We start from the raw sequence: 18339 nt of genomic DNA, 5'->3' as shown, positions 1-18339 counted from the left end.
CTTTTGCCCGAAACGTCGATTTTCCTGCTCCTCGGATGCTGCCTGATCTGCTGTGCTTTTCCAGCCCCACTCTGATCTAAACTCTGATTTCCAGCATCTGCAGTCCTCGCTTTTGCCGAAAACAGCCTTGATGTCAAGGGCAGTCACTCTCACTTCATCTCTGTAATTCAACACTTTTGTCCATGTTTGAACCAAGGCTGTAATGAGATCAAGAGCTGAGTGGCCCTGCTATCAGTGAGCCCTGCTATCAGTGCTGCTTAAAAGCATTGTTGATATCACTTTCTATCACTTCAAGATGATAAGAGTAGACTGATGGAATGGTAATTGGCCGCACAGGATTTGTCCTACTTCTTGTGTACAGGATGTAACTGGGCAATTTTCCACATTGTCGGGTAGATGCCTATGTTGTGTGAAACAGCTTTGCCAGGGTTGTGGCAAGTTCTGGAGCACAAGTCTTCAATAATATAGCTCTAAAACTATCAGCCCCAAAGCCTTTGCAATATCCAGTGCTTCCAACCATTTCATGATGTCATATGGAGTGATTTGGATTGGCTGAAGACTGATTTTTGTGAAGAACTTATTAAAATTGCAGATCTGTCTGCAGTTTGAGATACATGTCTTCATCATCTGCCTTTATTTAAATGATTCTGCTTATTCTTGACCTTTCATATTTATACTTACATATTTATATAGTCAAGAGTCTGGTGCTGGAAAAGCACAGCAGATCAGGCAGCATCCGAGGGGAAGGAGAATCGATGTTTCGGGCATAAATCCTTCATCATGAATGAGCCTCATTCCTGTTGATGAAGAGTAATTTGTTGGAATTAGGACATGGGCACAATAAATTTGAATGAATTTAAGTTTATGAAGGGTAGAACATAGGAAGCCAGTTAGGAGTGTATTAGAATACTTAGTTAATTCAAGATGCCACAAAGGGTTCTAACAGCGAACAGGTTACATCAAGGATACAAACATATTATGGAAGTTGAAATTAGGCAGTCTGGTGATGCTGTGAAGATATGGTTGGAAGATGATCTTGAGGTCATATTCTGACCATTGCTTAAGCCTTGACCAGTTTTCAGGGAGAGGCATGGATTTGGTTGCTGGGGAGCAGAATGTCACGGAGATTAAAGACAGAAAGCATTATTTTACTACAGGATGTTGGACAGGCCTTCTGATAACTCAGTGACTGAGAAGTGAGGTAGAAATGAATCTCATACATGTAAAATCTGATGCTGTGTTTTTGGTTGATGTCACCAAAGAGCACTAAGTAGACAGGAAGTAGAAAGGGGAGTAAGGATAGATCCTTGAGTGGGAGCAGATGGTAGATCGTGAGATAATGGTGTAGGAGCAGGAATTGAAGCCATTTCAGGTGATTTAATGGCTATGATTAGATAAATTCAGAATAGTGTAATTCCAGCAGCTTAATTTTTTATTCATCTGATAATATATTACTGAATATTGCAGTACTTAGACACAGCATTGGATGTTATATGGTAATAAAATAAACTTAGTTTGCTGTTCTAGTATTTATTTTACTGTGTTATTTGTATCAGGTGTCCTGAAGGTATGAAGTATTTTTATTCTGTAAATTATTTATTTCCAGATTTGTTATAGGTTACAAAGCTAATTTATTTTGAATTTGTTCACTTTCTTTATTCTTCAATAAAATTTTATATCTATTCACCAGCAAGTATTGATATATCAACCCAAACTAAAATGCATGTTTTCTGTATAGTGGTTCTTTGCTTCATTGGTAGCTACTAGTTTGATCTTAAAGTCTCTTGTTATCACCAGTCTGTTCTATTCTTGAATTTCCCTCTGTTCCTACAAATTTAAAACTGTTGTTATTTTCATTGCAAATAAGCTAGTTATTTTGGGTCAAGTTTGTAAATGCAATAAACTCTTTCATACAAGTTTTATTTTGAAATAAAAACAGTGTTGGTTCTGTACAGAATAAGCTTAACAGTATTCAATGTTATAAAGCGTAGGCTTTATGAAATTTCCTAGTTTGTCTCAAAATATAATAATCTACTTGAAAACAGAATTACTTTCCTTTAGCCAGAGAATGTGGTGTCCATTATGCACACAATAGGCTCCCAAAATTTCAAGACGTGAATTATTATTATCATTATTATTATTATTATTATTGCGCTGGTATTGATTGTAGAAGAAATGTTGTCTGAGAAAGTTCTCAGTTGCTCTTCAGTAATGCATTGGGAGCCTAACATCAACCTGAATAGGCAGAGTACCCTTTGTTTAATTACTTATCCAAGAATGATTCCTTCAATATATTCAGCACTGCCTTAGTGTGTCAAGCTACTTGGTGTGTTGAAGCCATGTTCTAATGCAAAGAGTTCTAGTACTAGCATGAACAGCAGAGAGCAAAAATGCAAGTCCGTGGAAATTGTTTCATAAGTGCCTCAGTTGTAGACTTCTTGTTCCTCCCATACTCTAATACCACAAACCTCCTAAAACATATTAACTACTTTAATGTGAATGTTAAATTCATTTCAACTGTTTTAGTTAAGGACAACTTGATAAATGACAATTTTATTAAAAGTAAAATATTTTTGTAGCTGTAGTGCGACTGGAATGTATTATTTCCCACTAGTGTGTTTGAATGGGAGTTTGATGAAATACAGCATGCAGCCTGCCCATCACCATTCCACTTATCTCAGAACTGAATTCCATTTTAGAGGGGATGAAGGAGAAATCTTGAACCTATTGAAACTTTTAAAAATTCCAGCCTTCCCTATTTTAGTCATGGCAGAGATAGGTCCATGTCAAATGTTAGCCCAGCAGCTTTTGCTAGATGAGCTGATGTCAGGCAAGGGAGAGGATCACATTTATGAGTCCCCTTTGATAATATCCTATTTAACCCTTTCAAACTTAACCGTCACCTGGACTTGCCACCCAAAGCCTGACGACATACAAGACTTCACTCATCTGGCCTCCATAATCTCCTCTGTTTGAGCTATTGGTCTATCCCAAGGTTGGGACTTGCACTCCAGGTGGGAGTGGAAGCTCACTGTGTGCCAATTAATGCTGTACAGAACATAAAATAGCTGCAGAGCAGCTGGCTTTTGTTTGTGGGTTACACTTCTGACCAACTTTGTTATGTGGGAGACAGGGAACGAGGCATCTAAAATCCAGCTCTATGGTTTTGCAATGGATTTGCATTTTTAAACATTAACATTAATGACATTAAAGATATTCTCAAAACTATTGCATGATGAAGTCATAGTTTCTATATGTTCGGCAATGCATTTTTCTATGGTGTACCCAATTTGTTCCACAGATAATAATAGATGGAAATGTGTTGCTGGAAAAACGCAGCAGGTCAGGCAGCATCTAGGGAACAGGAGAATCGACGTTTCGGGCATTAGCCCTTCAGGAATGAGGAAAGTTGGTCCAGCAGGCTAAGATAAAAGATAGGGAGGAGGGACTTGGGGGAGGGGCGTCGGAAATGTGATAGGTGGAAAGAGGTCAAGGTGAGGGTGATAGGTCAGACTGGGGTGGGGGCGGAGAGGTGGGAAGAAGATTGCAGGTTAGGAAGGCGGTGCTGAATTCGATGGATTTGACTGAGACAAGGTATTTCCCCTCCCCCCACCTTGTCTCAGTCAAATCCATCGAATTCAGCACCGCCTTCCTAACCTGCAATCCTCTTCCCGACCTCTCCGCCCCCACCCCAGTCTGACCTATCACCCTCACCTTGACCTCTTTCCACCTATCACATTTCTGACGCCCCTCCCCCAAGTCCCTCCTCCCTATCTTTTATCTTAGCCTGCTGGACCAACTTTCCTCATTCCTGAAGAAGGGCTAATGCCCGAAACGTCGATTCTCCTGTTCCCTAGATGCTGCCTGACCTGCTGCGTTTTTCCAGCAACACATTTCCATCTCTGATCTCCAGCATCTGCAGACCTCACTTTCTCCCCACAGATAATAATACCCTACTTGCTACTCACTTGGTCTAGCTATTTTGTTTCTCCATTCAACTTGGTTGTTAGTTAAAGAGTCTTGATTGTTGCAGGACACAAATGAATCAATATTTTGCAATTTTTCTGTACTGATTTTTAAACTGGTTTTTCTTCTGTAATGTCTCATGAGAGCCTGCTTTCCTTTTAGGACACACAGCCATTTGCTAATGCCCATGAAGTACTGTCCCGTTCTCGGTCACGCACCAACATGTTGAACAAAGTTGAATATGCACAGCAGCGCTGGAAGAGACAAGTTCAAGAACAGAGGAAATCAGTTTTTGATCGCCATGTTGTCCTCAGCTAAAAACACTCTTAAAGTACGTGGAGGAATACAGGAAGCAATGAGTCAGTGGACCTATAGAGAAATAATTATCTGACAATCTTTGTGGTTCTGACTGCTTGTTGGTTTTGTTTAATACCTTAATTCTTTTTATCCTTGGTTCTTTAAGGAAAAATATAGTATAATAATCATGTTAATAGTTTTATATTCCTTTAATATCATGGTTTTGATGTATCTATTTTAATAGGTTTTCATCCTAAATTATCATACAGTTCTGGAAACAAAACCACAACATAGCAAGTGATGATAAACACTAATAAAATAGAGCTGTAAGTTAATTATTTTCCTGGATGCTTTAATTATGGGGAGCTTACAGAACAATAACATGGGATATTGACAGAAGACTAAGACATGCTGCTTTTCATATACTCAGAATTATTGTCAACAAAACTTGCTCTTTGTAGCATTCTTCCAGCACTCCCTGTCCTCAAGGAAGTGCCTAAGTATTTTTTGGTCCCCAACACCCCATTGATTTTTGTTTTTAACCAATATTTTTTAATAAAATCGTGAATCCTAAAGATGGCAATTATAAAATAATTATGATAATTTATCAAAATTACCGTAGTTCCTCTCCTCTGACCAGAAATTGTTTGCAGTTTATTAGCAATAGAATAAAAAAATTAAAATGCAAAACCTCCAACTTTACAGATGAAAATAATTAGGGTTAGTCATTGTTCCAGACCTAAACATTATAGAAATAGTCTAATTTCGAATATTTTTTGAAAAATGGTGCTAGAATATGATACACTTTTTCAACAGTTTTTACATCAGTTTTTTTTTTCTCTATTGCATGTTTGATTGATGGATTTTGCAGTTCATTAGTAGTCTTAGTGTATTATCCCCAATTTTCATTTCCTTTGCCTTGTGTGAATTCAGTAGGAGGCACTTGGAAGCATAGTTCCATTAGTGCGACTACTCCCGGTTAAGTTGTTTAAGCGTTGGCCAAGACATTAGTAAACTATTTCACTGTGGAAAATACTATAACCATTTTCAAACTTGTCTACAACTAATATCTGTGTACGTTTTCTCGTGGAGCTCACTGAATGCTGATAATAAGCAGGCTTTTTTGCCAAATGAAATGTCTAACTAATGGGCACGAAATGTGGTGTTGTGCACCTCCCCTTACCCTTACAGCTAATTCAACATGATCAAGAGATTGAATGAGATCATTTTGGTCTGTATGATTAAGTAAAGTGACATGCAGTATATTTGCCCAAGAGGAATTCTGGCCTTAATATATAATTAAATGCTAACACATAAGAGATCAGTGTTTTTAATCCTTTATTATAGCATTTTAAGCACCGCTGTGTACACCTCTGAAATACATTTTGCTCTTCACAGCTGGTGGCTAGGCTTGTAGGTTTCTGTCCGTACTGTTTTGAAAGCAACTAAAGTTATTTTGCCACTTCCTTTTTCTATAGAAAGGAGCATTACACCCAACCACACCATTTCTCATTCACGAGCAATAGCACAACTGAAATTAACTTGCCAAATGAAGAGAAATAAGCAAAATGGCCTGTTAATCCATATAACATATTAGTAATAGTGTGCTGCATCAACACTTCATCAGTTTCATTTTACCTGTTCAGGGAATGCCATACAATGTTGAGAGAAAATATCTGATAAAAAGCATATGTTATTTTAAGCTGGTAAACAAACTTCCATATTATATTCTGTGAGATACTAAATTGCTAACATATTTAACTTGGGATCAAATTTGACTATGCTACAAGAAGATTTACAAGAAATGCTACATAGAGATAAGCCAATGGCTATTGTAAACATTTAAATAGTATATTCTGCACAGATAATGTCTAAAATATGGAATTGTATTGAACGTTTTGTTTTTACATTTGCATTCAGTATTTAAATCAGACTAAATAATACTAGTCCCTTAATTTAGGCTGTATCTCTCCATCCTGATGATACTAATGTATGTATTTTGGGACCTTTTTGTAAGCTTTAATTAATATATTAAAATAACTCTTGAGTTTTAAAATTCTGACTTTTTTATTCATTTGTAATGGCAAATATAATTTGTGCAAGACACCCCAGGTAAGTGAAAAAGCAACCCTACAAAATGTTTATGTTTATAATTTATAGAATATGTTATTGTATTGTATAAATAGCTAAGCACAAATACAAGTAGTGCGCTCATTAATATTTTTAATTTCCTAGTCCAGAGTTGCTATCATTTTCATTTTCTTTTTGCTAATGTTGGAGTTTTAACACAGAATCTAATGCTTGGCAGTCCATGGGAATAGAGAACATAGTGACTGCTTAAACAGTTGTCCAGGTATAAACTGGTTTCTTTCACTAAAGTGTGTCATTTGCATTAGTAAGTAATGTACAGCAAAAGCGATCCAGCTTGATTAAATTCATAGACTGTTACAAATAGAGGAGAGAGAAACTGAAATCTCCTATTACCTTTCCGTACTAGCAGTAACCTTTTGGAAAGGTAGATGTGTATTTTTCTAAGCCCCTGCTAGCATATGACCAATGTAAAGAACCAGCATCAGGCTTAAAGATTACGGTTATTTATTCTCACACTCACCCTGAGTCTAAATGCTATGTCAATCAATCAACATACATGTGCACATATTTGAGAAGAAAATATATATAAGGGTAATGGAGCACTTTTACAAGCCATAGACAAAAAAAAATACAGTTCACATTTCATTGTAGGAAAAACATTTTTTGTAGGTTGACTGAAGAAGAAAGTCTTTTTCACTCTTGAAGTTTAGATGAGTTCTTATAGGATTCACTTAAAGAGATGAATGTTCAGAAGGTCACAAAGTTAGGAACTTGTAGCTTTCATATAAGGAAATTTGCTGCCTTGACACATGGATTTAGATTTAGGAATCAAGCTTGGAGGTTATTTAAAGATTTTACAGCCTGCAAATTCTTCCAAGGCAATCATGGCACAGCCTTTTGCTGCAGGTGGGTTTTTTTTATTTTTCTTCACATTGTCTAAGCCATTTCCTGGGTCTTGAATAATAAAGCTTTTCAATATCAGAGGCCAGTTTCAGTCACATAATCATTGTCATTGTCCATATCAAATGGCTTAAAGGTCATTGATATACAATAGGAGGCGGATGATGGTCTTTAACACTTATTTCAGGCATAAGTAATCTCTTCGCCCACCTTTGACAAGCATTGATCTTTGAGATGACAAGTTTGAAGGTCTGCTGACATTAGATTTTTGATAAATCAGACAGCTCCCAGAGGTTTAGTCGTAAGATCTTGGTTTGATTGATTTATGGTTGTCACATGTATTGAAATACAGTGAAAAGTGTTGCATTGCGAGCTATACAGACAGATCATATACAAAGAGCATCAGGATAGCAGAACACCGTGCAGAATACAGTGTTACAGCCGCAGAGAAGGTGCAGTAAGAGAGATCAGAATTAACATTTGAGAGATCCATTCAAAAGTCTGACAGTAGCGGGGAGGAAGCTGTTCTTGAATCTATTTGTATGTATATTCAAACTTTTATACCTTTTGCCTGATTGAAAGAAGGTGGTAGAGAGTAAAACAGGTGTGGGAAGAGTCTTTGATTATATTGGTTGTTTTACCAAGGCAGCAGGAAGTATAGATGAAGTCAGTAGATGGAATGGCTAATGTTAGCATATCAATTCAGTTGGGGGGTGCGGTGAGGCACATCCAAAGTTATTCAATTAGAATTTTCTGGAAGCTTCAGGTGGTCCTTTTTGAGTAAATGCAGAAAATTACTTGATGCTTGGCAGCCATCTTGTGAGTATTTGTTTTAAAATATACAATTTCACAGGAACTTTATGAAGTTATGACTAGAACACATCTTCACAGCATAACAGGACTACAGTACCTCATTAAATCATAAAACTGTTAACTATTTCACTGACATACTGGCTGTCAGTGCTCTTCTATATTCTCTTTTCATGCAACCATCCAATTCACATTTAAAAATGCTAATGGCTATGTTGCAACAAAGAATTGTCAATAATTAACTGATGTCATGCAACTATAATTTTTACCTTTTTTTGACATTTTAAATTTGTGCCCTCTTATTATCATCTTACTGTCCACTGGAAACAATCTATCATGAGAATTCTCCGTAACTTTGGGGGCGTCAAACAAGCCATTCTGAAACCTTGTAGTCACATAAAGCAGCTTTTAAGTTAAATGGATTTAATATTGAGTGATTATATGCTAGGTCCCAGCACTGTCTTAGTTGAATTATTGTTATAAATAATTTGAATGGTTATCTTCCACTAATAAATTTGATGGATTACTTTTGATCATGATACTATAGGCACTAAAATTCTTTCAACTGCTGATGTTAAACTACTGATGTAGAAAGTAGTTCTATGTTCCTTTCTGACAGAACAATTTTGAGTACTATTTCTAAACCAGTTCAAACAAGTATCAGTCCTCAAAATTCATGATTCATAATCTTTTCAATGAAGACATTAACTGAGTATAAAATCTAGCCTGAGGGTCTGCCTTTGTCCATTTTAATCGCTTGTCTCTTCACACTTCCATAAGTGTATTCCTAGTTTCAATATGATCACTTCTGTATGTTTTCAAATAATAGTACAATTATTTGCAGGGAGCCTCCGGGTGGAGAGATAAATGGGGGTTGGCTGGGGAGAAGGTAGCAAAGAGTACACTAGGTGAATGGGCATGGGGATAGAGGTAATAGGTCAAAGAGGAGGGTGGGGGAAGGTAATATTTGACCTATCACCTCTATCTCTACCTCCATTCTATTGTACTCTTCGCTACCTTCTCCCCAGTCTCACCACCCCACCCCCCACCTCTCCACCACCATTTATCTCTCCACCCTGGAGGCTCCGTGCCTCTATTCCTAATGAAGGGCTTTTGCCCAAAACGTCGATTTTCCTGCTCCTCGGATGCTGCCTGACTTCCTGTGCTTTTCCAGCACCACTCTAATCTAGATTCTGGTTTCCTGCATCTGCAGTCCTCACCTTTGCCCCAGAAAGATAGTACAGCTGACCGTGAGGCAAACTTTCAGTACTGCGCTGGACTGGAGTCTAGATTAGGTGTTCTAAACTGGCGCTGTGAGACAGCAGTGGTAACCACTAACTCGCCAGGCCAGGCTAAGTATGCTGTTGTTGTTTCCAATGCCTAGCTTAATGAATTGATTATCCATCCAGGTTCATTTCTTTTGACAGATTTTGTGATGGTTAGGTTCTACTGAGTGTCTTGCTGGACCATTTCTGAAACAGTTAAGAGTCAACCATGCTCCTATTGTTTTGGATTCAAATGTGGACAAGATCAGGTGAGGATGGCAGATTTTCCTTTCTAAAATACATCAATGATCCAGATGGATTTTTATGAGAATAGACAATGGTATCATCATCACCAACATTCCTTTCAAGATTTATTAATTGAATTCTATACTTCACTATTGGTCTGTGATCCATTAACCCAGAGCATTAAGCTTGGTTACTCACTCAGGGAGGTTACCACTATGTCACCATTATTGAGTTTTAACTGCTGTAGGAAGGCTAGAAAGGGAGGCAAGAGAGGGGAGGGTGCGGCATTTTTGATTAAGGAAACATTACTACTGTAATTATGATTTTTTTGAGGGAGCGCCAGTGAAATTATACAAGAAATTAGAAATGAGAAAGGTATGATCACCTTGATGGAATTGTGCTATAGGCCCAGTCATTGTCAGAGGGAAATTAAGGATCAAAAGTGTAGAGATCTCAGATGTATGTAAGAATAATAGGATTATAAAAGTAGGGAGTTTTAATTTTCCAAACATTGACTAGGATTGTGTTAAAGGCTTGGATAGTGAGGAATTTACCATATGTGTTCAAAAAAAGTCTTAATCAATATGTAAATGTATGTACTAGAGAAGGAGCAAAACTATAAGGCAGGGCAAGTGATTGAACCTTTGGGACTAGTGATCATAATTCTATTAATTTTAAAATAGTTATGGAAAAGCCTTCCATAAAAGTTCAAGTTCTTAATTGAAGTAAGGCAAATTTTTATGGTATGAGACAAGAACTTTCAAAAGTTAATAGGACAAGACTTTGCAAGTAAAGGGACATCTAACAAGTGGGAGGCTTTCAGAAGTATGATAACAAGAGTTCAGAGGCATTATGTTCCTGTTAGGGTGAAGAGTAAGACTGGTAAGAGTAGGGAACAATGGATGAATAAAGATATTGAGGTTCAAGCCAAGAAAAGGAAAAATATATATTAGATCTGAACATCTGGGATGAAATGAATCTCTTGGAGATTATAAAGAGTGTAGGAGCATTCTTAAGAGAACATCAGGAGGGCAAAGAGGATACAAGATAGCCTTGGCAGATAAGGTTACGGATAGTCCAAAGATTATCCAAGTACATGAAGAGCAAACGAACAACAAGAGAGAGAATAGATACTAAATGAATATTTCATGTCAGCGTTTACTTTGGAGAAGGAAATGGAGGCTAGAGAACTTGGGGAAATAAATATTGATGTTTTGAAAGTAGTTCACATTGTAGTAGAGAACTGCTGGAGGTCTTAAAAAACATAAAAGTTGATAAATCTTCAGGACCTGAATGAATGTATCCCAAAATGTGTGGGAAGTTAGGGAAGTAATTTCAGGACCCATGGCAGAAATATTTGTATCATCTATAACCATGGGTGAGATGCCGGAGAACTGGAGGGTGAGTAATGTGCCTTTATTTAAGAAAGGTTGTAAGGAGAAATCTGGGAATTGTAGACGTGTGATTCTGACTTCAGTTGTGGGTAAGTTGTTAGAGGTGATTTTAAAACATAGGATTTACAAGCATTTGGAGAGGCAAGGATGATTAGGAATAGTCTGCATGGTTGTGTGTGAGACAATTGTAGCCTGGAGGCCTGTGACCAGTGGTGTGCCACAAGGTTCGGTGCTGGGTCCACTGATTTTATATAAATGATTTGATCATTGGAGGTATAGTTAGTTAGTTTGCAAATGACACCAAAATTGGAGGTGTAGTTGGCAGCGAAGAAGGTTACCCCAGAGTACAACGGGAACTTGAGCAGGTGGGCAAATGGGCCGAGGAGTGGCAGATGGAGTTTAATTTAGATAAATGGCTGCATTTTGGAAAGGCAAATCAGGGCAGGACTTATACACTTAATGGTAAGGACCTGGGAAGTTTAATTAACAAAGAGACCTTGGACTGCAGGTCCATAGTTCCTTGAAAGTGGAGTTGTAGGTAGTTAGATAGTGTAGAAGGCATTTGGTAAGCTTTCCTTTATTGGTTAGAGCATTATATATAGATGAGAGGTCATATTGTGGCTATACAGGACATTGGTTAGGGCATGTTTGGAATATTTTGTGCAATTCTGGTCTTCCTCCTAAACGAAGGATGTTGTGAAACTTTAAAGGATTGAGAAAAGATTTACAATTTTTATGCCAGGGTTGGAGGATTTAAGCTATAGGGAAAGGTTGAATAGGCTGGGGCTGTTTCCCCTGGAGCATCAGAGGCTGTGCGGTTACTTTATAGAGATTTATAAAATCATGAGGGGCATGAATAGGGCATAATTAAATAAGATCTTTTCCCTGGGGTGGGGGAGTCCAGAATGAAAGGGCACAGGTTTAGAGTGAGAAGGGTAAGATTTAAAAGGGACCTAAGGGGCAATTGTTTCACATAGAGGGTGATGCGTATATGGAATGAGCTGCCAGAGAAAGCGGTGGAGGCTGGGACAATTACAACATTTAAAAGGGATCTGGATGGGTACATGAATAGGAAGGGTCTAGAGGGATATGGGCCAAGTTCTGGCTAATAGGACTAGATTAATTTTGGATTTCTGGTCAGCATGGATGAGTTGGATTGAAGGATCTGTTTCTGTTCTGTATACCTCTATGACTGTATAACTTGATTTGGGTTTTTTGAGGAAGTAATGAGAAAGATTGATATGGGCAGAGGGATAGAGTCTGTTTACATGGTTTTAGCAAAGTCTTTGACAAGGTTTGTGTGGTAGACTAATTAGTAAAGTTAGATCACGTGGGATTCAGGGTGAGCTTTCCCATTGGATACAAAATTGGCTTGATAGGAGACAGAGGGTGGCAGTAGAGGATTGTTTTTCAGTCTGGAGGCCTGTGACCAGCAGAGTTGCACAGGGACTAGTACTTGGTCACTTTTGTTTGTCATTTATATGAATGATTTGAATGGGAATATAGTAGGCATGATTACTAGGTTTGTGGATGACACAAAAATTGATGATGTAGTGGACAGTGAAAAAGGTTATCTAGGATTACAAACAGAACTTGATCAATTGGGTCAATGGGCTGAGGGGTGGCAGATGGAATGCAATTTGGGTAAAAGCAAGGTATTACATTTTGGTAAAACAAAGGCAGGATTTATATAATTAATGATATGGCCCTGGATAGTCTTGTAGAATACAGAAACTTCTGCGTTCAGATACATAATTCTTTGAAATTGGTATCACAGATAAACAACGTATTTAAAACATTGATAACATGCATGCATCATTGCTCATACCTTTAAATATAGGAGTTGGGATGTCATGTTAAGGTTATACAGGATGTTCATGAGGCATCTTCTGGAGTACCATGTGCAGTTCTGGTCACCCTGCTATGAAAGGATATTACTAAATTGGAGAGGGTTCAGAAAGAATTTACCAGGAAATTGCCAGGAATGAAGGGTTTGAGTTATAAAAATAAACTGTATATGCAGGAACTTTTTTCACTGAAGCATAGGAGGTTATGGGGTGACCTTATAGAGGTGTATAAAATCATGACGGGCATAGATAATCTGAGTAGCAAGGGTCTTTTGCCGAAGGTAGTGGAGTTCAAAACTAAGGGGCATATTTTTAAGGTGAGAGGAGAAAATTTTAAAAAGGACATGAGGGCCAACATTTTTTACATAGTGGTTTGTGCGTGGAATGAACTACCAGAGGAAGTATGGATGGAGGTACAGTAACAACATTTAAAAGACATTTGGCTAAGTATAAATAAGAAAGGTTTGGAGGAACATGAGCCAAATGTAGACAAGAGGGACGCATTTAGTTTTGGAACATGGTCGACATGGACTCGTTGGACCAAAGTGTCTGTTTCCATGCTCTACACTCTACATTTTTGGAGCAATGCTAAACACACAAATGTTTAACTCAAAGGTGTCTCTGTTACCGCTGAACCAATGCTGTTTCTGCTCTTAGAACAGAACATAACAATATTAATCAAATATCAAGACTTACTGCATGGAAATCACAAATATGAAAATTTGATCAAACTACTGAATTGCCCAATTCTAATTCAGGATACAAATGTGTATACTAGGCTTTTCATTAACAAGAAAATAATTTTATTGTAATCAAACCTTTCTTAGCCAATGACAAGAAAGAAACATGAATTGCCAACTTACAACTCTATAAGTTAAACTCCACGCCTTTTTAACATTCCCATTCACATGCAAATTGATGCACACAGAGTCAAGACAGTACACAAATATTATGTGTGCGTTAGGGAAGGATAAAAAGCCAGAGAAGCACAGTTCTGGCACAGTCTGGATCATACATGTTGAGTTAATTTATTTCATTTTTTTTAATATCCTTGAACATCTTGCGAATGAGGCAAGGTAGTGAATACACCAATTCTCAGCCTTTCATTTAATGGTTAAGGATCTGCTTTTTCAGTGCCTCTGAAAGTGGAGTTTTGTTTTTGCCTTTTTCAACAAGGGAATTTGTAGATAGCAGTTGACAGTGAAATATTGAAGCAGTACAGCTACAAGGAGATTTCTGTTACTTCTCTATATGAAAGTGAAAGAGAGATTTAGGTGTTTTCTCTTTGCTGGCTAGAACCTTATGGTTTATTGACCACACCCATCAAGTGGCTGTTAATACATGTATTCTGATACCTTTTTTTGCCCATTACAACTGGTCCAATTCAAAACAAATCAAAAGACTGTCTCTGGGCAAACAGTGCCATGCTTTCTGGAATGATCCCTCACTGCATGAATAAGGGAACACTGTAGAAAAACTCTCAACATGTTCCAATAACTTGTTTATAAAACTCGAAACATCTCACACATTTTCTTTCGTTGAAAAAAGCATATTTTCCTATTTTTAGTCCACAGTCCAAAATAAAATAAAAGTTATCTTTGCATAAATCATGAGAAGTATTATCTAATTACATGTATCATAAGTCAAATGATTTTATATCCTCTGATTTTCAACCTTCACAATTGATTTCTCTCAATTGATGTATCCATGCTAAACTTCAAAACTGCGCTTGAAGGGATTTCTCTTTGATCTACCTACATAAGGAACTGGCAGAAAACAGGATGAATTCACGAAGACTGACATTTTTCCAATACGAAGGCATCAGTCATTCTTTACATATAAGCTGAAAGAGTGAATCTGTGTGAATATCTAATAATCAGTGTCATCAAAATGTTCTCAGCTAATATGCATACAGTTTTCATTGCTGAACTAAGATACAAACTCGTTTAAAGACTTCTCTGAAACTTTAAGAGAAACCTAGAACCTACTGATGTATATGACTTCATGCTACATCATGAAGTTTTGTTCATGATGTTATTTGGGAGATTTTTACAGTTCATTTCTGCCGTAGTTTGGCCATCGATTAGCAATGAACAACATGATACTGTCAAATACATTGGCTTGTTGTCCGGTCACAAAAAAAGTGACATTTATTCATCCAGTTCAGTGAGTAAAATGTATTTCTCTCCTAACTCATTTTGAAAGATTATAGATCTTCAAAAAAAAGCCTGAGCTGATTTAGTTTCAGAAGTCAAAGTGTGGTGCTGGAAAAGCATGACAGGCCAGGCAGCATCCGAGGAGCTGAAGAGTCAACGTTTCATCCATAAGCCCTTCAAAGTGTTTTTTTTTAATGGGCCAGCATTAATTGCCCAGTGCTGTTACTAATCCCATTGACAATGATTCCATCATGATAACAGGACGCAGAGAAACAACTGCTGTCAGACCATGATTTTAGTACACTAAGACAGGTGGTTGTTGAGAGACATAAAAAGACAGGGACAATTTATTCAGGGAAATCAATGAGGCAAGTTTCACACAAATGGGTGACAATTCTCGATCAATTTGCCGTAGAAGAACTATGGAGTCAACACTCCGGACCCACTGTGACTTAAAAATAATATTATTTGCTTTTGACTTTTTCGGCACGTCACTCAACTCTTCTGATTGAACTTAACTTGCAAGTGCAGAGCACAGTCATGGTTCTAACTCTGCCTCAAAACCGAAAGATTGCAGATTTGCTTCTTTGGTTGCGTCTGCTGATGCGGCGGTGCCCAATGAGCAGAGCTTTTATCGCCGGCATCCACATGCTAAATACATTTTAACGTTAATAGTTGGCTCTTGGTAACTACGACATAATTAAACAATATTTTAATGCTGCTTTGCATTTGCTGCAGTTAAAACACTGAAATCAACACCAAAATAGTGATAATGCATATTGAGTGTCTGATGCTACTTTTATTTTGATAGAATAGCCAAATTATACTTTACTTGATGTGGGGTTCACTATATAACTGGAGTGTAAATAAAAGCATCGGCCTTTTAAAAAAAAACAGATTGAAATGCAATGGTTTCTGCATCCACGTCTTTGTAGTTTGAATGCACATTCTAGAGGATGCGTTGATGTGATATGCACTATTCTGGCACTTTAGACTGCCCACCCACTAGAAGAACTAAATTAACATTTCAGGTGGAGGGCTAATTCCTCAGAACTGAAGTTACTGGACACCAGTTAAAAGTGAACGCAAAAGGGCAGTGGAGGGGGAAGAGTATTGATACAATAATCGTTTAAAACTGACAGAAGCTGAATGAAAGTAAATGACCAATTCGTTTACTATCATGACGTATATGACACCCAATACCACAAGGAAATTCCTTCACAGATCAAATTTTATTAAGAATCTGAAATTTAATTCACAATTTTGACAATTGCTACACAAATAGATTGTAGGGTTGACAAGACGAAATCAGTGTACACATATTGAAAGTTAAAAAGCCTGTTTTATACGTAATAATTTGCAAACACCAAAATCCTGCAACAGGTTGACTGTAATGTAAAATGATACGTATCTAAACTGGTTCCAATAAAAACTGAACCACAACATTGCAGATTGAACTAGCCTCGAGCTATTCTGTAATAGCTCATAAACTGGTTGTTTATGGATTCTACGACCAGTCCAACTTTATTTTGCCTCTAGTGAACTGTGTCCAGATATTATTCTCCAATACGTTCGGGTAAGATTTATTACTTTAATACTTTGCACTACTTTTAAGTATGAGATTCTAAACAAATGCATGATGCATTACCTCATGTGTTCCAGTGATTAATCAAATAATTGTTTACACTAAATTCAACGGAATTTCTACCTCGTAAAATATCCTATAAACCATATGAGTTTTATCACTGATTTGTGCTATTTAATTACACCCTACAGAAATGAATGCTTGATTTAGTGATAAATAATAACGAATACCTTATATATGAATCGAATTCATATTGAAGAGATATTACATCTAAAAGCGGTTAAGTGCAGCTACTACGAAATCAAAAATTGCTGGAGGAAATCAGCAGGTCTGGCAGCATCTGTGGAGAGAAAGCAGAGTTAACGTGTCGGATCCAGTAACTTTTCTTCAGAACTGCAAATAGTCTTTAGTTATGACTTGGAGGTGCCGGTGTTGGACTGGGGTGGACGTTAAAAATCACACAATACCAGGTTATAGTTCAACAGGTTTATTTGGAAGCATTAGTTACTCTTTAGTTAGTTATTCGTATTCACTAATAATTCATTGATAAGTTTTAGGGGAAAGCTACAGAGGACCTTTTGTTTGTTACGATACTTCTTACGAACTTTTGATATTGTTCCCCTCGTTTTAAGAAATCTTAATGATTGCAAATCCAAGAAAATGAAATCACTAATCTATACCCGACTTCTTCCTCCTGCAAAGCACAGCGCAGCAGCCAATATGATCGAAAGCTCCATGGCGATGGCATCCCCGGAAAGTTACGTGTATCAGATGGAGGCGGAAAGTTACGACAGTCTGCTGGAGAGGATCACTTTCGGCGAGGCCGCCTGCATGCAACTGACTCCACCGGTCCCTGCAGATCTCTCCGGTTTCCCGTGTACCGAACCCCCCAGACTGAGGCACCCTGACGACATGCCAATGCTGTCCTGCGCCGAGCGCTCCTGCACGGATGCCTTTGCAAACGATGCCTACCCGACCTGGCACTATTACTCCCCGCTCCCCTTCGCCAGCCCGTTCGGAGGGGGCTACGACTATTCCTACGAGCCGGCCTTCATCCGCAAGCGCAACGAGAGGGAGAGGCAGAGGGTGAAGTGCGTGAACGAGGGCTACGCGCAGCTGAGGCAGCACCTGCCGCAGGAGCTCACTGACAAGAGGCTCAGTAAAGTGGAGACCCTCCGGGCCGCCATCAAATACATCCGGGAACTACAGGCGCTGCTGGCCGTGCACGCGGAGCACGCCGAGCACCAGCCGCCCGCCGACGCCGTCTCCCAGGCAACGGATGCCCTGGAAACGGCCGCCCACGGGGCCGTCTCTGGGGACGGGGCTAGCAAGCGGCAAATCCGCCACTGAGGCGGTGGGGGCGAGACCAAGAACCAGCGCAGCTCACTCCCTGCTCACCTCCCAATTCACCCCACTCCCTGCTCACCCCATTCCCTGCTTACCTCCCAATTCACCCCATTCCCTGCTCACCTCCCAATTCACCCCACTCCCTGCTCACCCCATTCCCTGCTTACCTCCCAATTCACCCCATTCCCTGCTCACCTCCCAATTCACCCCACTCCCTGCTCACCCCATTCCCTGCTTACCTCCCAATTCACCCCATTCCCTGCTCACCTCCCAATTCACCCCACTCCCTGCTCACCCCATTCCCTGCTTACCTCCCAATTCACCCCATTCCCTGCTCACCTCCCAATTCACCCCACTCCCTGCTCACCCCATTCCCTGCTTACCTCCCAATTCACCCCATTCCCTGCTCACCTCCCAATTCACCCCACTCCCTGT

General features: G+C 38.8%; 2 protein-coding genes and 1 long non-coding RNA gene across 4 annotated transcripts in view; 2 read left to right on the top strand and 1 right to left on the bottom strand.

The window, feature by feature from the left end:
- tmem9b (TMEM9 domain family, member B) overlaps nucleotides 1-6319 on the top strand; it is an 89204-nt gene extending 82885 nt beyond the window's left edge. For both annotated transcript variants that reach the window (XM_043705866.1, XM_043705864.1), the window contains one exon: nucleotides 4129-6319. In XM_043705866.1, coding sequence (XP_043561801.1) covers nucleotides 4129-4284 — 156 coding nt within the window. In that variant the 3' untranslated portion in view covers nucleotides 4285-6319. The remainder of the gene's footprint in view (nucleotides 1-4128) is intronic.
- Nucleotides 6320-7752: 1433 nt separating this feature from the next.
- On the bottom strand, nucleotides 7753-17327 carry LOC122557807. The gene is made up of 3 exons (XR_006313938.1): nucleotides 17238-17327; nucleotides 16788-16897; nucleotides 7753-8026 (listed from the first exon to the last, which is right to left on the bottom strand). It is a non-coding gene; the product is annotated as an uncharacterized LOC122557807 (long non-coding RNA).
- Nucleotides 9511-18321, top strand: LOC122557806 (achaete-scute homolog 3-like). Its single transcript, XM_043705863.1, has 2 exons — nucleotides 9511-9598; nucleotides 17260-18321. Exon 2 carries the CDS (start codon nucleotides 17278-17280, stop codon nucleotides 17905-17907), a length of 630 nt encoding a protein of 209 aa, XP_043561798.1. The 5' UTR covers nucleotides 9511-9598; nucleotides 17260-17277; the 3' UTR covers nucleotides 17908-18321.
- Nucleotides 18322-18339: the final 18 nt, after the last annotated feature.

Source organism: Chiloscyllium plagiosum, chromosome 16 (assembly GCF_004010195.1).
Source record: "Chiloscyllium plagiosum isolate BGI_BamShark_2017 chromosome 16, ASM401019v2, whole genome shotgun sequence".
Lineage (NCBI taxonomy): Eukaryota > Metazoa > Chordata > Chondrichthyes > Orectolobiformes > Hemiscylliidae > Chiloscyllium > Chiloscyllium plagiosum.
The sequence above is the reverse complement of the archived record's forward strand: the minus strand, read 5'-3'. Positions and strand labels throughout refer to the sequence as shown.

Bases quoted from the DNA above. Each gene is read 5' to 3' on its own strand.
- LOC122557806 (XM_043705863.1), top strand. From the start codon at position 17,278: ATGATCGAAAGCTCCATGGCGATGGCATCCCCGGAAAGTTACGTGTAT.